This window comes from Brachionichthys hirsutus, unplaced genomic scaffold (genome assembly GCF_040956055.1).
Source record: "Brachionichthys hirsutus isolate HB-005 unplaced genomic scaffold, CSIRO-AGI_Bhir_v1 contig_850, whole genome shotgun sequence".
In the NCBI taxonomy this organism is placed as follows: Eukaryota; Metazoa; Chordata; class Actinopteri; order Lophiiformes; family Brachionichthyidae; genus Brachionichthys; species Brachionichthys hirsutus.
The window spans coordinates 250,166-269,500 of record NW_027180351.1 but is presented as its reverse complement, the minus strand read 5'-3'; the positions used below and the strand labels follow the sequence as shown (position 1 = coordinate 269,500).

General features: G+C 43.1%; 2 protein-coding genes across 2 annotated transcripts; one reads left to right on the top strand and one right to left on the bottom strand.

The window, feature by feature from the left end:
- Positions 1-2,336: 2,336 nt before the first annotated feature.
- Positions 2,337-12,567, bottom strand: LOC137913909 (protein flightless-1 homolog). The gene is made up of 31 exons (XM_068757530.1): positions 12,505-12,567; positions 11,620-11,730; positions 10,949-11,020; positions 10,688-10,768; positions 10,224-10,471; positions 10,020-10,123; positions 9,751-9,926; positions 9,260-9,417; positions 9,051-9,135; positions 8,623-8,770; positions 8,396-8,526; positions 8,192-8,299; positions 7,954-8,058; positions 7,663-7,842; positions 7,374-7,456; positions 7,168-7,242; positions 6,980-7,063; positions 6,688-6,859; positions 6,492-6,599; positions 6,209-6,400; positions 5,986-6,084; positions 5,749-5,838; positions 5,520-5,659; positions 5,067-5,298; positions 4,813-4,967; positions 4,659-4,719; positions 4,434-4,562; positions 4,233-4,339; positions 3,986-4,091; positions 3,833-3,898; positions 2,337-3,753 (listed from the first exon to the last, which is right to left on the bottom strand). Exons 1-31 carry the CDS (start codon positions 12,565-12,567, stop codon positions 3,619-3,621), a joined length of 3,804 nt encoding a protein of 1,267 aa, XP_068613631.1. The 3' UTR covers positions 2,337-3,618.
- Positions 12,568-12,908: 341 nt separating this feature from the next.
- Positions 12,909-15,839, top strand: LOC137913919 (desumoylating isopeptidase 1-like). The gene is made up of 6 exons (XM_068757540.1): positions 12,909-13,060; positions 13,264-13,285; positions 13,575-13,644; positions 13,906-14,015; positions 14,232-14,354; positions 15,149-15,839. Exons 1-6 carry the CDS (start codon positions 12,970-12,972, stop codon positions 15,237-15,239), a joined length of 507 nt encoding a protein of 168 aa, XP_068613641.1. The 5' UTR covers positions 12,909-12,969; the 3' UTR covers positions 15,240-15,839.
- The last annotated feature ends 3,496 nt before the right edge of the window (positions 15,840-19,335 follow it).

Here is a 19,335-nt window from a genome sequence, read left to right as displayed (position 1 = left end):
TTAGTCACAGCAGTTATAAATCAAGAGGTAATAGTTTCTGGTCTTTGTCTGTTGGCCATCAGGACTCTCCTTTATTTTATAATTCTCTGCTACCCCCTGCTGATGTCGTCGGAAAATGCACACTGCATGTCAACAGTTTGTTTCCTATGAGATTAATAACCAGAATTATTTTTCCTTGTTAGCTTTAAATCATTGTAGCTATTCTTTAGAATACAAGACATCGGCAAAATCTGCCCTATGTATTGATGTACCGGTATATGAATTATAAAAGAGGGGAAAGGTTGTTTTTTCCAGATGAAACCAAACATTTAGGATAGATAATAAGCAGACTTAAAATATATTTAATTAGCAAAATATTAAATTTATTTGAGTGCAGGTTTTGGTGTGACTGCTCTGAGCTAAGTTACCGATGTCTAGTCTACAAAATGGTCTTTATCCAAATGTAAAACTGTCTCCTGATTGTTGTTGAAGCATTGCAGGGAGGGGTTCAAGTGGCCTGGATGGACCGGATTTCAGTGCTGGACCACAAGCGTTCTTCCATCAGCCCACTGTGGAGCCCCCCAACCAGCACCCTGCCCCCTCCTGTTAGCTGGGCGTACTTCTAAAACGGACATGGACTACAGCAGCAGAGACTCCTCGTGGTGGAGAATCATAATCTTTCTATCCACTTTGGAGACATGACATTGCTTCTCACAGCGAACGGAGGCGGTCTATGCACATGCATGGTGCCGGGACGGACCTGATCTTGATCCTCCTTACTCTTCTGCTGGCGGCTCGATGGTTTTGAGGCCTTTTCCAGGCGTATTGTGGCTCTGCCTTCAAGGAACGAGCAGTTTGGTGCCGCGTGTGTTTTTATATTTCTACCCCCAGTTTCGTGTCGTGCTGGGAGGGGTCTGAGGTTTCTCCGCAGTTGGAATTGGCAGTTGCTTGATTCCTCATACGCACGACTGGATTGTGTTGGAATGTTCTGCGTGCCACTTTAACGCCACGCAGCCCCTGTGAATGACCTGCATTTCCGATCAATGTACCAGAATGTCAAGCACATCGCCATTGTTTTAAGAAGCTCCCTGTCTACTCTGAGATAATGAAGGTCGTCTGTAATGATCGGTGCTTTAAGATATTAGAGTTGTACGATTTTGACGAAAGATAATTTAAGAGCAAACAGAATTTGGGAAGAGAAGATAAATTGGAGACAACCAGCTGTTGAGGGAGAGGCGAAGGTACGACGTATTTACGACTGGAGATTTGGGTAATATTTCTTTGTTCCTATCAAGCAAAAATCTGTCATTGGGCTGGTGCGTCACGAGGAGGTGGACGGTGACGTGGAGCTGTGGAGGTACGACACCGGTCTCTAAGGTAGCATTTGAGAGTTGATTGCCTACTCAAGTTCAAAGTCATATCGGGACCGATGAAAAGAACGCTGTGGTCAGTGATCCAACATGAAGACAAGAGGCTGAAGGTGAAGGACGAGGTTTTGGGCTGACGTTGCTTCATAACATGCAGAAATAATAGTGGGACTCAGGGAAGTGTGGCAGGGGCAGGCCAGCCGAATGATGGGTGTAATGTTCTCTGATGCACGCAGGAGATGGCTTCTTGTTTTTTTTTTTGGGGAAGTGTCTGTGAATGGGTGCATTCTGGGTAATATTGGCTAGATGCAGAGCTTTGGTCACCGGTATTTTTAACCCACTTTTTAAGAAGTCATACTGTGTAAAAACAAAAGTGCATAAATACAGTATCTATACCGAGGTTTAAAGAAGGCAGGTTTACAGCTGAAAGCCGATGCTAGAGTACAACTTTAGAAGTAGAACCTGTTGTAGCCTTAAGATCGCTCAGTATTCAAGCTTCCTGATCACCACACATTAAATAAGTCAAAAAGGGACCTCACTATGAACTAATGTAGCTCGCCCGGTAGGGATCAATGCCCTTTTACGTTTGTTAGGTTATTTTTGGTGCTCAGATATTAACTCTTTGACGCTACAGCTGGCACATTTACCTTTCCCATTACAGCTATACTTTCTTTCTACTTTGTCGTTCAGTTTTGTGTGTAGGTCATTGGGTTGTTTAGCATTTTGGCTGATAAAGAATTGTGAATGTTAATAAAATTATTTACTCTATAGAACTTGTCTGCGCTCCATGTTTTAGCGAGAGCTTCACTGGCGTCAGACTGGGATTCCAATGATTCCCTGATACAAAACTTCATTGTATGCTCGCAGGACTCAGGATAAAGTTATTTAAATTAAAACCTGCAGCATCACTTTAAATATGTAATCCTATTGCAAGACTCTTCCATAGAAACGTCACAGGTTTGTGTGAAACCTGCCCAGACATTACACAAGTCAAAATGCAATGTGATTTTATTTTTGTGTAAAATAAATAAAGCATCTGCAAGTGGCATCAAGAGCATGCACACACACACAATCAGGTACCCAACAAAGAAAGAAAACAATGGTTGCTGCAGCCACACAGACTACGGTCAGCTTGCCTGGAACATTGTCTGCTTACAAGATAGGTCACATGATCGGAAGAAGCAATACAGCAGTTCAATTAAACATGGACCCTGGAGGCACAGACCAAGAACCGGTTAAACTGACCGTCCCTCGTCCGATCAGAGAATCAGGTTGGTGCAAATTATCTCCCATTTAAATTCAAAAAGAACAATTACAAAATAGAAGCAAAAACAAATGAATTTAAACCCAATGAATTTTGATCACCATGCATTTACTTTTTCAAAAATAAATATTTTGGATGGAAACTTTTTCCTTTCTCGTCCTCTGCTCCAGAAGAGCGAGTCAACAAACACTGATGAGACGAGCGCAGCATTTCCTTTCAGTATCTCCCAGGCAGATTGCACATTTAAATATCTCTGATAAAACAGCCCTCTGCGTAATCAGCTATAACTTGCACCCTGACCTCTGCTCCACAAGTCTTTGGATAAATAAATGTAACTCCCACATGGCAAGGAAAGTTACTTTCAAAGCATTGACACAAAGATATTTTGTTTGGATTTAAACCAATGTCATAAAAAAGCTTCCCTTTGCGCTTGGATCAGTGACCAAACAGCAAGTCCCCGTTTAGATGGGGGTGGATGGGACGAACACACCCACCTGCCGGTTACAATCCACACAACAGAAAAATATATGCATAAAGAAACATTCATCTGAAAAACTACAGTGCTGTCCCCGAATGATCCAGAGCACGGAGGAGTGACTTCCTGCAGTCATGATCCTTTAATCCCACAGCACAAACAGAAAAGCAGATTGATACGTCAGACTCGGCACCGTTTGGGTTTTTATAAAGCCTCTGTACACCTTAGATCTATTTTTATCTCAAAACAAAATTCTATTTTTCTCACTGAACAACTGTAGTCAGACTGGCCGCAAAAAAAAAATGCTTGTAGAAAAGATCCTTTGCTTCTTGACCTAAAGACGCTAAGCCTGAGCGACGGCGTCCATTTTTGTAGGGAGGGATTAAAATGCTGGCCACCAAGTTGCTGCATGCAAAGGGACCAGAGCGCTAGTAAAAGCTGCGTGAGGCACAGACATCATCATCTCACTCAAAGAAAATGAAAGGGCAGTAAATGCATTTGATGTTTGAGAGAGTGTTGCTATGGATTCAAGGCTATGAGGGTGGAGATTTGAAAGTCCCCCAGGCGTGGAAGCAGCGCATGAAGCAGTGGGGTTCGTTCCCTTTCCGCACCAGCCGCAGCTTCCTTGGGTGTTCCGCTTCTTTAGAACGCATATGCTGGATGTAAACCTAAACAGGAAGTGGATAAATGACAACATTTGAACCCTCATACAGCCACAGACACACAAACTGTGGTTTCCCCACTGACCTGGCAGGCTTTCAGGCTAAGTTTAATCTCCACCTGGCTGGTCTGAGTACCGACCCACATGTACACCTGAGGAAGACGCAAAAATCACATTTACACAGTAATAAACGATGCAATTCCACTTTACGCGTATAAAAACACATTTTCAATTGCTACCTCTTTGCCGTTGTCCAGCAGCATGATGTCGTCATCGGCCAAGTCGTCCTGGCAGAAGTCTGAGCACTTCTCAGACACAGCGAAATAACCCTTCTCATTTGAACACCTAAAGGGAGGAGCATCAGGAGGAGAAGGAAAGAGATACCACAGAGGGCTAAAGTATATGTACAATATTTATCATATTTTACAGTTATTTTTAATTCAACAAATACGTTTTTTAAATATACAACAAGTTAGATGAACTCACCTGAAGAGACGAGCGTGTTTCATATAATCTGCATCTTCATCGTACTGCTTCTGTGAACCAATCCCCACCCAGAAGAAGTTCTCTGGCTCCTCCCCCTCATTAATTACCTAAAGGACAACCTGATTAATCATTTGGCCAAATAACATAAAAAACTGCACAGACTGTAGATAATGAAACACACACACACACACACACATTTACCTGTTTGCTGTACGTGTCATCGAACATGCAGTTCATGATGTCCTCGGCCAGTTTGGCTTCGTCGGGATCCGCAGCTCTTCCCACCCACGTGTAAACGATGCCTTGATTGTCTGTGCTCTCAAACGGAACCTGAAGGGAGCCGGCCGTTACTCAGACACCGAAGGAGTCAGAAGAGACACGGGAGACAATGTCTTTCAGGGAAAACAAGAAATAAAACATTCCAACCTTGAGGATGAAGCAGAACTCCGAGTTGAGATTGCTGGAGTCTGTTCCGATCTGGATGGTCCTGGATGAGCGATGCCGGGTGAAAACAAATGTTTAAAAAAAGGTTTCTCCCCACTTAAAGGCTTTAAGGAAAAACATGCGAGGTCCGCTCTACCTGGTGCAAAGCGCGCTGCCATTGGTGCGTCCGTGGTACAGGGAGGGCTGAGCGGCGTCAAGCATCTGTTTCCTCTTCCCATTGTGGATGATGAACTTCCTCTTGAAATGGGACAGGAACTTCAGGTTCTCCTGCTGCTGGGTCATGCGCACCACCTAAACAGCGAGATGGGCTACGGCCGTCAGTGTTTCGTAAAGTAAAACAGTGATTGCGATGAGTCAGAGTCAAATAACAGGAAGACATAATCCAGATACCTTCAGTTTTCCAGAGAATAGACTCTCAAACTTCTTCTGCAGGGAGAAGGTAAACGTGAGCCAGCCCATGTTAGAGGCTTTCCTGCCCTGCCAGAAGTACACGACACACTGGAAGTCCTCCTCAGGCTGTTTGTCCTCCTCCTCCTCCTCAGCTGCTCCTCCACCTCCTTTGCCGCCTTTGCCCTCCTTCTTCCCTTTCTCTTCATCTTCATACTCCACGGGCACCCAGTATCTTTGAGAGCCGAGTGAGATTTGATTAAGACGGTGACTCTGTTTGATAGAACAGTGTCAAACCACCGGCGCCGCCTCTCTGTTACTGTTGGAAGTACCTTAGATAAATATACTTTATCTAAGGTTACAGTGATTTCATTTTAAATACACAACTCCCAAGAATCACTCCAAGCTCCAAATTCCTGGCTCTGCTGGATTCCCGGAGTCGCCTTCTTCCCCTACCTGCAGAGGAAGACGTAGCAGTCCTGGGTATGGAAGTGACCGAACTCTTCCTCAGGCAGGCGAGCAAATTTCTTTCCTTCCAACACAAATCCTTCCATTCCATCCAGGTCCTCGTTCCACTCCTCCATCAGTTGCTCAGCCTGGACAGAAAAGATACACAAGAGGTGGCGGCTGGTCTCACTTTGAAGGAGAGGATTGGCAGAGCATGCCTTTTTGTTTCGTTGTTTACCTCAGTTAGGGGCATGGCTGGCTGCCGGGGGAGGAAGAGAGCTGTGAGGTCGGCTTTCATCTGGTCTTTCTGCTCTGCGTCCTTCTTCACCTGGGAGGGGAACATGGAAACGGCTCCATATTTCTGGTTTGGACAAACATCACCTGAAGCTGCTCAGCGCAGACATTGAAGGCTGGTAAATGAACAATGCCTGATTCCATGAGCAGCATCTGACGAGCACCCTGCAATCAGGCTGACCTTTCCCTGCAGATTGTCCGTCTGCTGAATGGTCTCCGCCGCTCTGGTGTAGTCAACCTTCAACACATCATCCCAGTTCTTAAACTTGGATTTAAACACCTAATGAGGAGAAACTAAGATTAATAGGATGAACAAAAATACAAAGTGAACTAAACTTAATAAAACGAGTTTACACGACACCCCAGTCTCACGATATCCAGAAGCATTATACTCAAAGTCTTACCTGGCACTCGGTGCTCTCCAGGTTTCGAGTGACGCAGGTGTGTTTGGGCCGGTGCAGCATGGAGCAGATCTCCTGACCCAGTTTTAAGGCGGCGGCTCGGACAAGACGCGGAGACTTCCTCCCGATCCAGATGAACACATCAGACCAGCAGTCCAGGATGTACACGCACTTTGTGTCAAGCAGGGACTGCACCTAATGAGAGGGATGGCAATGCGGAGTAGATGATTTTAGGGTAAAACGATAACGTGCACGTTCTAGTGATTAACGCAGAACATGAACATACCAGTCTCAGCTCCGGTAGCGTGTCCAGTTTCACTTTGTGGTCTTTGTGCTCAACTGACAGCTTGTAGTTGACCTGTGGCAGCTCCAGGTACCCCAGGCCCAAACCCACCTTCAGGACATTGATCAAGAACGCATCAGTGGTCCGTCGTAGTACGCCATCAGGGAACAGCGCTGTAGCAGTTCTTAAACAGAAGTACCTTGTAGAGCTTGGGTCTGATCGGAGAGAAGTTGTCTGGTACGTGCTTCTTGATCTCCTCCGGCTGTCCTCCCAGTGTCTCCCAGAACCCCGGAGGCTCCTGGTTCTGCATGAGGACTGTGATCTCTGCCTTCCCCTTACGCTCATTCTTATTTATCTTTTCTGCAAATAACCTGAAAGATGAAATACAAAACATAAGATCAGACCCCCTATTGGTTGGAATAAATGACAAAGCTGTTCTTAAAACTATAATTGTGGGGACCGTTTTCATTAGCACTTGATTTGTGTCTCACCTGGCCTTTGTTGTGCTGCTGAGCGTGGCATTGGCGCCTCTCCAGATGAAGATTTCCAGGGCCGTGTCCAACAGGAAGACATAACTACCAAAAAGACAAAGACGGGATGTCAAGGGCAGTAAAGGGTGAGTATGCTTTTAAACTGTCTGTCACACGACATGAAAGTAGAACGAATCTATGAGGATTACCGCGGATCCAGGGAGGAGGCTTTCAAGGCTACGGACTCCAGTCTGATATTCTTCTTGCCGTAAACTCTGTACAACCTGATAAGCGTATAAAAAGAATTAAAACTGTGAGAAAGAATACGGCAAAAATCATAGAAAAACAACAACAACAACAACTTTGACCCAAGGAATAATAAAAACACGTTTTGAAGGAGTTCATTTCGGCCTACCGGACAGCCTGCTGCGTCTCCTCCACAGTGTAGAATCCACTGGCTGTTCCTCCTTCTATGTAGGAGATCTCGTTGTTAAACACCTGCACACATGACAGGCATGTAGCAGCTGACTGTTCGTACGATTAGAAACGTTGGTTTCTGCTCATCGAATAAAGCTGGGGTTCTGGAAGAACTGCGAATGCACCTGAAAGCTACGTTTAGATGATGAGACATTCCTTGACTGTTAGTCATTTGTGTGTATTTCTGCATTGGTGTATTAGAATGTGTGTGTACTGCTTCCACATACAGCACTGAACTCGTCGCTCTCATCACCCATCTCTTCCCGTATCGTCCTGTACTCTGCTCCGAGGAAATTTCTGAGGTTGACGGCATGGATGGCAGAGCCGGCCTTCTTGTCCAGAGTTGCCTCCTGACCGATCCAGTAGAAGATCTGCCAGGTCAACGCACCGTTGTCATCCAGGGACGTCTGAAATAGCAAAGAGACAATTAGTCATTGCTACAACCTGCCCAATGATAATCCAAGTAATGACAGGTTGACATGCATTTATGTGAATGAAGACTGATTCTCATGCTTTACCTTAAGGACGATGTAGCAATCAGCCTCATAGAATTTGCCATGAAATGTTTCATCCACTTGGAGGGGAACAAAGTTTTCTATCTGCCACACCGTTACACCTGGAATCTGTAGAACAGAGACACAAATAAGTTATGACTAATAGAGAAAACGTATAGTCTTACACGACGCTCCTTATTCAAGGACATTTTAGTTGTAGATGACACACACACACACGCACGCACACACACACACAGCTTGCCTGTCCTGCATCATCCATAAAGTACTCTGAGTAGTCCAGTTGAGGTTTTTCCAGACTCTTGTCCCAGCGCCTGGTCTTTAGATCACCGTATTTCAAATCACCGTCCTCCTGAGAAATCAACAGATTGTCTTGGTAGAAAGAAATCCAGCTTGCATTCAGAATGTCTTTGTCTACATATCTCTCTCTCTTTATCTTTATCCATACCTCCAAGTTCTTCTTCTCTTGTGCGACGTCACTCATGCCCTTCAGCACTTGCTTCGCCTGATCGTCCTGCGAACAGTCCTTCCTCCTCCTTAGCCTCATCTTCCTCGCCAGGGGATCTCGGGGGCTGGCTCCTAAACACATAGATAAAGATTTACACAAGTTGTACTCTGTGGAGCACAAAAAGGAGCCAATCGTGTGTATTAGAGTAGAATGTTCATTGCACAGACCTCCTCCGGCAGCAGCTACTGTAGCAGGCGAAGCCCCGGCCAGCCTCAGCTGGTTCTGAAGGGAGAAGTCGATGTTGTACCACTCTGCTGCTCGGTCAACTGGTTTAGGAGGCATTATCAGGTTGGGGTTTTCACGCACGTCCAGAACCTACAGAAAGACATGTTATTGTGTTCAGAAAATAAATAATCAATCAATTATACTTATTAGATGTATGAACTGTTATGTTAAAGAGTAGCACCTTTTTATCACTTTTAATATTCCTACAAAATTTGAAATGCGCTCAATTCGGGTTTTTCAGCTTTTAACATTGAACATACATTTCACAGCCAAATTGTTTGATCCAACATTAATCCAAAAAGTTGGATTGATGTTGGTTTGAATGCTGTTTGTGTTCGGTATTATCTGCACTGTGTGGTGATTACTGTACCTCTAAATCAGTCAAGAAGTGGATGGCTTCTGGCAGCGTCACAAGGCGGTTTTTATTCAGCACCAGCTTCTTCAGCTTGCCACACCTGAACAAATTCACATACCCTCATACTGTGAGATGATGCAATGCCATATTATTGTAGAATGAATCCTGATTGATTGTGACTGATGTCTCATCCATCACAGCACCTTAAATCTGTGTGACTGTACCTGCAGAGACCCTCAGGGATCAGTTCCAGGTTATTGTTAGCAGCCATGAACTCTGTCAGGTTGGACAGTTTTCCAACACCGGGAGGAACGCCATCAAAGTCCAGTTTGTTGGAGTTAACATAAAGCTTTTTCAGTTTGGACAGTTTACAGATCGCAGACTGGAAAGAAACACACAAAACAAATGTTAAATAGTAGACACTTCACAGAAATTATTCAAATGACTACGTCAACAACCATATGGCCATGCTAGAAAGGAACCGTCAGTGCCATGAATATGGATGCTTCTCATATTTCTGCAGTACAGATATAGGTCTTAGCAGCCCCTGTTTTGATGTATTCATCTCTCTCTGCTACCATCTCAATATAATACCATCATTTCAATTGCAGCAACTCTATCTACACAACTCCTAAAGATGGTAGCACCTTTTTATCACTTTTAATATTCCTACAAGATTTGAAATGCGCTCTACAGAAAGCCACGTCGACCTTACAGGCAATGAAGTGAGCTGGTTGCGACTTAGGTTAAGTGTCTCCAGTTGAGTCCACTGGTCAATGCAGAGGGACAGTTCAGAGATCTGGTTACTGCTCAGGTTGAGTCTCTTCAAACTTCCCAGTGAATAGAGGCACTCGGGCACCCGAATCAAGTCATTACATGACAGATCAACATCTGAGAGAGATGGGAGGGACAGACGGAACACGGGCTTGTAAAACTTGTTTCAGATACAGATAAAGTGACTTAGAACAAGAGCGCGTGTCTCACCTGCTAAATTTGTCAGTCCCTCCAGGCTGGTGGGCATGTTGTTCTGGGTCCTCTGGGTGTTTCTCAGGTGGAGGGTTTGTAATGCCACCATGGCTGGCAGCTGGCTGCTCAGACAGAGACAGTGGTGGTCTTAATAGAGCTTTCTGTTTCATAAATATGTCTACATCGGATTTAAAGCTCAAAAATCAATATCACATTTCTTACCGCAGTTGTGCGTGCATTAACGGGTTGTTGTTCAGAATGAGCGTCTGCAGGTGAACTAGGCGTCTCATCTGGGGTGGCAGACTGTCCAGCTTGTTGTCGCTCAGGTCCAGATAGAGCAGGTCTGTCAGGTTGATGAACAGCTGGTTGGGAATGGAGTCGATGCTGTTGTGGCTGAGATTCAACACCAGCATGTTCCTGCTGTTCTCCAAGTCTCTCGGGATCTCCGTCAGCTGATTATAGCTCAAATCCTACAAGGAAAGGAAATCGTGCAAACACAGAGTTATGTCTGATTAAAATGATGTCTGCAAGTCAAGTTTATTTTTGGAATATTGCATTTCATCTCCAACTGAATGTTCAACCATATGAACAGCTACAATCCACTGACAGATACATGTTTTAATTCTTATCACGCTCAAAAAGGCTTTTTAGGGGTTGATAAGAAGAAAAGGAGAGATTGTTTGCACCAGCACAGAAAGGTCATCTAGCTGAAAGATATCGTCTGGAACTCCAGAGTTCTTCAAGTTGTTTGCTCTGGCCACCACCGCCTGTGTCAACAGTGAAAACACTTTTAGGATAAGAGTACAATGACACATTCATATAAATACCAACTGACCACACCAAAACTCAGCACAAACCATTCAGTACTGATTTTAACCCCGGCTTCTGGACAGTTTATAAAGACATCTGCATTTGCATTTTTTTTTTTATGTGTGGGTGTCAGTTACCCGCAGGTTCGGTAAACTGGACAGTTCTCCATGTAAGGTGGTCAGGCTGTTGTGACTCACTGAAAGATGCTCCTAAAAAGGAAAGAAAGGAGGTTTTGTGTATGGCTACGGTGCACTGCACAAACAAATCACGATCATCTAACATCAGATAACTAAACTCCACAAAGTCAAAGTGCAATGTCCTGCTGGAACTAATGCTGCTAAACAGAACGACCTAAGTGAACTGGGATAAAATCAAAGCAGCTTTCACATATACATAACTCAGACACTGTGACTCCTATGCTTCATAACAGAGCATTTATTTACCTAACCTTGGAATGATCTCTCATGCTAGCACAAATCATATTTTCGCTCTAATCAGCTGATTCCTCAGTTACCCTCACATGAAGTTAAAAAAAACAGCTTTATTAATTAGTTATTAGAATTTAGCATCACTGGATGAATCTCGGTTGGATGCGCAGACAAATACAAACAAACATGGAATAAAATAACTAACCTAGGACTAACGATATAAATTTAGAACACTTGCTGCTGCTAATTAAAGAACATCACACACTAAGAACGATAAAAAAAGAGAGAGAAGAAATGGCAACAGTAATGTTAATGTAGTGAATAATGTATCCACATGTACGGAGAAGCTAATATCAAGCAAACTGCTCTTTATGTCTCACCAGCTTCTGCAGTGAGGCCAGCTCCTCCGGGAGGTAACACAGTCCTGTTCTGTTCAGCTTCAGCCACCGCAGGCTGCTCATACACTTGACATGCTCTGGGAAGTATCCACCCTATGAAGACAGTTGATATATATATTTTTTTACATACAAAAAATTATTTAAAACTGAAATAATGGTGTAAGTATAATATTAGTTTCTGCGTTCATGCTGTCAATACATTGGGCAGAAGTAATGTAACACAGGCCAAGTAAATAAGAGTGGAGTGTTTCTTAATAGTACAAATATAGAAGTATGACAACCGTACAATAAATAATCTCAATACAAAAACTGAAGTTAAGAATAGTTAATGTGGGCCACAATTTGTCAGAGGAAATGATGTCATCCTGCTCTGACTAATATATGAATAATTACCAATTCATTAACGATTGTGTGAAAACCTGAAAGTCATGCAGTAATGGCTGACTGACTAGCCTTCCAAGAAAGCTTATATCATTTTGTCTAAATTTGCTTTGAGTGTAGTATTATCTGACAATGCTGACCGTGAATATTGGACACATTTTGTGCTTCTCAAGTAGCTAACATGAAGGTGGAAATGGGGGAGCTAACGTTCCGTTATTTCAAACAACCCAGAATAGTGTAACAATGTAAAAACAATTACCCCCGAGCAAAGCAGTGACCTTACGATGCCTGTGGGACGGGGGGGAGAGAACCACTTTGTCCATGTCAAACAGCTGTCTACTAGCTAACGCCCAATGCTAGCGATGATAAGCTAAAGTAGTGTCTTAGCGAACGATGAAACTTCATTAGCTTCTCCTAACGAATTAAATAAGTTCATTGTTCAACTATATTGATATTAAATGAAAGAATACTGCCCAAATGTCTTACTTTGAAGTCGTTTCCACTGAGGTCTACCCCCCTTATGAAGGGAAGAACTCCGGTGGCAGCCATTTCTACGGGGTGTCAGCTGCTTTAGCCCTCGACTGTCTATTTTGGTCCAGCTATGGTTTCTTCTTCTACTGCTAATTACAATAGTAGCTGCTTAAGACATAGAAAGTGCATTACCGCCACCATCCGTTTCAGAATGTGAAGCATACAGTAAGTCGCGAGAACTGGTAATACCGGAAATGCATTTTACATTCCTTTCAAAATCCTACAAAATTTAAACAAAGCGCACGTTTTCGTGCATCATCCTTCTCAATAGAGCTTTTATTTTGAAAGCAGCGAATAGGAAGTCCCGGACATGTAACGATGACATCATTCCGCACCACTCAGTCAGCTGTGCAGTCACTTGTCCCTGGCGCGGAGATCTGTAGTAAGATCATAATATAAGTATATTTTGTAGTTTACATAATGGATAAGAGTGCCACGCGATATAATGTACAGCTTTATATTTATGATGTGTCGAGAGGAATGGCCCGCAGCCTCAGCCCCGTCATGTTAGGTAAGTACTGATACAATCCAGTGCAGCTTGGCCTCGGGGACAAGTGATACTAATAAATACGGGCTTGAGAGAGTCCTTCTCTGTTTTACATTTTAAAGATGATTTGATTTATGCCCATACATCAGACGAGAATAGAGCTGCATGGACAGGATGGACAGGAAGATCAAAAGCTAACACAACCTTACTACCTTTTGTCATTGCAGGAAAGCAACTTGATGGTATCTGGTATGAATCTTCTTTTTTGATATCTTGACATCTGGTTTGCTTGGGACTTATAAATTAGGCCATTGTTGACATTAAAAGCCTTGAAGAACATAGAGTATAAAGCGCTGTTGGTAATGTGTCTGATTCTGTTCTTTGTTCGTTCTTAAATTTTGTAATTAAGGAAGTCATACATGAAGCATAGTCGATCTGACTTGGGTCAGTTAGCTGCAATGTGTTAATAATCTTTGGCTCATATTATGAGAGAGAGTCTGACTTTAATTTACCTCTGTGATCATATTGTGCTTTTCAGGCACACAGCTATAGTGGCATACGGCGACGAGTTCTTCTTCGGAGGGGAAGGTATCTCAAGCTGTTCACCGGTACGACTGTAAAATAACACTATCAGGAATTATATGCAAACCATAAGAGTTGAAATAAGATCGAAATGTACTTTGCTACATGTTTGGTTTGTGTAGCTGCTTTTCATGCACTGCTTAAGATAAATCTCTCAAATCCATATGAGAATTTATTCATTCTCAGGCGAATTTCTACTTTTACAGAGACCATGATCGACTCATCGATGATTTCTTCAGTAGCTTTCCTGTGATGCCTCTAATGTGTCTGCTGTGTGTGTCTCCCAGGGTGGAACAATGCTCGGTCCTCCCGACACGGTGGTGGAGCTCGGAGAGACTGAGGTGTCTGATGAGATCTTCATGGATTACCTCTCTTCCCTAGGAGAAAACGCATACAGGTTATGTAGCTGGTTTTACATCTCCTCTTCACACCTCATCCCAGGAAAGGTACCTTTTATTTTTAAAGGTCCCTCAAAGCAGGCGCGCATCCTAAAAATCACTCCTAGCAGTAATCATGTCATGCTATAGGCTTTAGTGTTTGCTGCTGGCTAGTCCTGAAAGCATAAAGGCTGCTATCATGTGAAGTAGCTCACAGCTGTTCCTTCCCGCTTCAGAGGGGACCGCTATCGTCTGTTTGAGCACAACTGCAATACCTTCACCAATGAGGTGGCTCAGTTCCTGACGGGCAGGGCCATCCCGTCCTACATCACCGACCTACCGTCAGAAGTCCTCTCCACGTGAGTGTCAAACTCAGCCGGTCAGCTGGCGGCGACTTCAATCGAGTCTACGATCATTGATTTCACTCTTAGCAGCCACAGCCGTCGTCGCCACCTTTCCGAGTGAGCTGACATTTAGATTGGAGTATCTAAAGCATGTGGAATAGAATATGTGAATCATATATTATGTATCTTTTTCAACATGTTGCACACATTTAGGATTTGGTGAGTTGCATTCTCACTGGTCTCTTTGCAGCAGTCACAGGTGAAGCGCAAGTTCTGCCACGTATCCAGTGTGACTTTGCTGCATTTGATTGTTCTTTGTACGACATTATCTGCCTCTAGGGCCCCCACTAGAACGCCTGGAACAGGTGGACACCTTGTCCACACATCCCTCCAACTAGACGTGGCTGTTTTATTGCTGCCCTTCGAAGCTGCCAGATTTAATTAACCAGCAGTACTTAGACCTTTAATCAAACCCTTCATTTGCTAGTTAGACGTGAAAAGATTCTACCTCTCGATTTACTCCGTGAGGCACAGGGAGGCAGATTGAAAGTGGACTATTAATGGTAACTAGTGACTCGAGCATCCATTTCCATTTCCATCCATTTCCCCCTGCAGTCAGAGCCGTGCACGGTGGCAAACAGAATGCAGAGAGTGGAGTGGAGTTCCTCAAGGGATTTCATTGGACTGACAAGAACGGATAGAAAATGAAAGCAGAATTATGAACAGGGTTTAAATGTGCAGTTGTGTCCTGGACCAGTTTAACACCATTGTGTTGTAACCCCCCCCCCCCCCTTTTTTTACTTCACCAGGCCATTCGGACAGCTACTGCGGCCCATCCTGGACTCGATCCACATCGCTCCTCCGGGAGGCAAAGTCATAAACGGCGGACGGAGCGTCTAACCCGAGAGCGCAGCAGGGTTATAGAGTGTTTGCAAGGTCACGTCCATCCTAGCGAGTCAGTGAGACATCTCAAGCGTGTCATCTTTATTTCTCCCTGTAAATAAGTCACTCACTAGCATTGGTGCTTTTCATTAAGCTATATACTACTGACCAGTCAATCCCAAATGTTCGGTTTAAATCTAATTTAATTCCATCTTTTCGGATCATAAGTATTATTATTTAGGGGCAACACGTAGCTTAAGAAGTTTGAAAGCATCAAATCTACCGCAGCGATTCACAGATATGGAGACAGATGAAATGTATGATTTTTCAGCAAAGGCCGACATTGAAAAGCTTTCCTACAATAAAAGTTGCCTTCTTGGAAATACTTCAACAGAAAATGAGATTTCAAGAATGAAATATAAGAAAGAATACTTAGATTTGGGGCCCTGTGGCTTAGCCTGAATGGGCCTTCGCACACTACTCTGCAACAGTTATCTAATAGCTGTGATGAAACCACACACAACATTTAAATTAAGTAAATATACCTAACTGATGATGTAATGTTTCCATTTTAGATAACACAGTGTTTATTTAATAAAGATTTAAGATATTCAGATTAGTCATTTACATCATTTAAATGCATATTTTTTTCCACCATGTATCAGGTATCACATGTTTCTGCATAGAAAAAAAAAAGTATTGAAGATATTAATTGAAATGAATGACGGTTGTTAGAAAGTCTTTGTCCTGATATGTCATTTATATTTAAATGTATGTTCTTTTTTTTTAATGCCCTTGTTATTTAATGATCGGTTATTCATGTTCTACCAGTAATGCTTTTATGCCTGTAATATTTGAGTTACGAATCCTTTATCCTCTATAGCAGGGCTGGGATTAGTTCAGTTTAAAGTCAGGCATTGCTGTGGATATGAAAGTAAACATTGGTCGGCATTTTGTGGGCAGTTTTGTAGAATTGGGGGATGTTCATTTCTTTTTCATTTTCTAACCGCTTAATCCGCTGTCGGGTTGCGGGCCAAGCTGGAGCCAATCCCAGCAGTCAATGGGCGAGAGGCGGGGGACACCCTGGACAAGCCGCCAGTTCATCGCAGGGCAACACAGAGACAGACAACCAGCCACACACACACTCACACCTACGGACAATTTAGTGTCACCAATCAGCCTAAGCTGCATGTCTTTGGTGGTGGGAGGAAGCCGGAGAACCCGGTGAGAACCCACGCAGGCACGGGGAGAACATGCAAACTCCTCACAGAACAGCCACAAGCCGGAGACGAACCTGCGACCGTCTTGCTGTGAGGCAACAGTGCTCACCACTGCACCACCGAGCCGCCATTGGGGGATGTGGCGTGCTCAAAAGTGCTGTTTTATGAACAACAACAATAGTTTTCTTGGTCAGAACAATCAAAAATGTGGTGTTTTTATTATCAGATCCAGGCTGATATAAAAGTGAAGCCCTCCTATGACATCATCTGTGCGTCCTGGCCTACCAGGTGGAAATGCTGACCAGAAATACATTTTCTTAGGATTTTTTTTTATTATTATTGCCATGTAAATCAATCTAAAATCTACAGTTCTTGAAATGTGGATGGGACGAATGCCCTCACTATCTCGAGGTGGGCATGCAACTTTCTCGCTGCACATTTATCAGTCACAGCTTTACTGTAGTTATTTGAATGTCCACAGAAGGGCAGTGCTATTCTGTGTCTAGCAAAACTGGGAACTTCTTTTAAAATATACAAAACACAAATTATTGTACTGAATGTGTTTTAACATTTCTCACTTTGGCTGCTTTAAAGCGTTTAAATAACTTCAAACATACAGTGACATGCTGACATGTTGCGCATTATATCATTTTAATACTTTCTTTTAAACTGTTTTATGAGGCTTTTTTATGGAGTATAGTATGACAAAGCAAAGTAAAAAAAAAATACTTAGGTAATCACAGTCACTATATCACTATTCCAGATGGTGGCTGTCCCACAGTTCAAAGGAACTTGAAGACAGATGTAAAGCAGACCTGATCCATAGCTTTTGAATAAGCCCCCTAAGAGAGTGGGTTTACAAATGCAGGCGGACCGAGCTGCCCTTGCTCCCTGTGCCTGAGCAGCTGAATCAGCACAATTACTAGTGTCCATGTGACGTTTAAAAACCATTAACCTTCTCCCAAGACTACAAGGGCATTGCAAGGCTGGCCAAAGTTATTAGCATGGCCTCTTTGATGAAACCCAGTGAGTCACATCGACCCCCTGCTGCGGTGATGAATCCGTCCGTGACACACGGGGGTGACTGGCTTCCTCTCTCTGGAGGCTTTATTTTAGTGCTGGCATAAAGTTCACTTTATGAGCTTACTGCGGATGTCATGAAGTTTAAATATTGGAGGCCTCATCCTATGCGGTATTGTTCTGCCTTTATCTTGAAATCAAATGAGCAAAAATTGGAGTGGTCCTTAATAAACCCGAGTTTGTGTGATCAGACTCATTTAGTAGATTCAACCAAAGTTTGACTGAATGCAGAATTTATAAATCAGAAAATTGCACATGAATTAAAACACTTTATACAATAATCACTATTTTTTTTTTGACATTTAATGACGTAAATATGATTTATACAGTATATGGTGATTTATAGATTTAGCAGCATTCAAATTCTGAGTGAATTATGAACTCCATTTTTGGTGTCATTCAACTGATTGTATTCTCTTCCCTGACTGGTGTCACTTATGTCTCGTTTTTCCACACAGTATTTATTCTGACCATTCCTTCTCTGGTTTTGTGTTCCCCTGTGTCTCAGCTTCCAGCCTGATTTCCGAGTGTCACTGTTGAATTGTTTGTTTTTGTTTCTAGACTTCCTGCCTTTTTGTCCACTGCAATGAATATAGGCATGTATTCCATATCTGTGTATGCGTGTGTGTGTTTGTGTGTGTAGCACACAGATGATCAAAAGAGCATGTTCATCTCGTCCAAATAAGAATCCCTGGCTGGCAAACACTGTTCTGCCTACACCTACAGTATTTTTTAAACCAGCCTTTATTGACCATAGTTAAATGCCAGACAGGCTCATAGTAAGTTATAGCCCCATTTTATACAGCACAGTGTGAGCAGTCAGGTTGCAGCCTGGTGATGGGGACTGTACAGTGCGAGCGCATATATTGTGAGCTTTGGCTTCATAGTGCCGGTGATTTACATATAAAGCAGGATTCGGAATTAAACGGCCACATTTTCCGAGCTGCAGTGTATCCCTGGCTTTATACAGGCGACTATTAAGAATCACAGGTGTGATAATGACATTCTTTTTCCAGCATAATTTAATATACAACAATTACCCGATTACAGCTTTAAAAAATTTAAATAAAGAGAAGAAATTTCTTTCAAAAATGACATTTTCTGTAATTCATACATTCCCAACAGACACAAAAATGCAATGCATCACACATTAGTGGTTCAGATACAGCTGCCTGTCATTATGTGGTTTCATGAGCACATGAAGCTTCGAGAGATGAACCCGGCTCGAGTGGTTCAATGCCTCATGAGGCTTCATCTCACCATCACTACTTCTTACCATAAACTATACACAGTGACATGAATGGAGTCAACTAGAAACACACACCCAAACTGGGTGTGTGTTTCTAGTTGACCCATGAACCAAAATCCAGTGTCGCACATGCAATACCTCTCACACCCAAAATCAGTCTCTCTCCAGCAATATCACAAAGTGCAGAGGCGGAATTTCATTGTGAAGGACTGCCAAGCCCTCAGAGTTGTTGAGAATGAGGGGTTCAGGGAACTGCTCATATTTGTTTGCACAATCTGAGACAGAAAAACAGACCTAGATGCAGCTCAAAAGCATTTTTCATATGCCAATATAAAACTCTTTACACTGTGTGTGTTATTTGTGTGTTTGCGTTTGTGTGTCCCTCACTGCGCTTTGTGGTTTGTCTGATCAGCTACACCTGTTGGGAAGGAGACAGAGCCCAAATGAATGAACAGGCCAGCGGTGTTGGTGTGTAATAACACACACTGCCTTTTTGAGATAGCATTCATTTTGTAAGAACTTATTGGGAGCTTTATTAGAAAAGAGGGGGAAAGGCAAGGGGCCG

Bases quoted from the DNA above. Each gene is read 5' to 3' on its own strand.
- LOC137913909 (XM_068757530.1), bottom strand. From the start codon at position 12,567: ATGGCTGCCACCGGAGTTCTTCCCTTCATAAGGGGGGTAGACCTCAGT. The intron at 11,731-12,504 runs GTAAGACATTTG...CTGTCTTCATAG, and splicing joins TCAGTGGAAACGACTTCAAA to GGTGGATACTTCCCAGAGCA. The intron at 10,769-10,948 runs GTAACTGACACC...CTGTTGACACAG, and splicing joins CCAGTTTACCGAACCTGCGG to GCGGTGGTGGCCAGAGCAAA.
- LOC137913919 (XM_068757540.1), top strand. From the start codon at position 12,970: ATGGATAAGAGTGCCACGCGATATAATGTACAGCTTTATATTTATGAT. The intron at 13,061-13,263 runs GTAAGTACTGAT...TTGTCATTGCAG, and splicing joins CCTCAGCCCCGTCATGTTAG to GAAAGCAACTTGATGGTATC. The intron at 14,355-15,148 runs GTGAGTGTCAAA...TTACTTCACCAG, and splicing joins CCGTCAGAAGTCCTCTCCAC to GCCATTCGGACAGCTACTGC.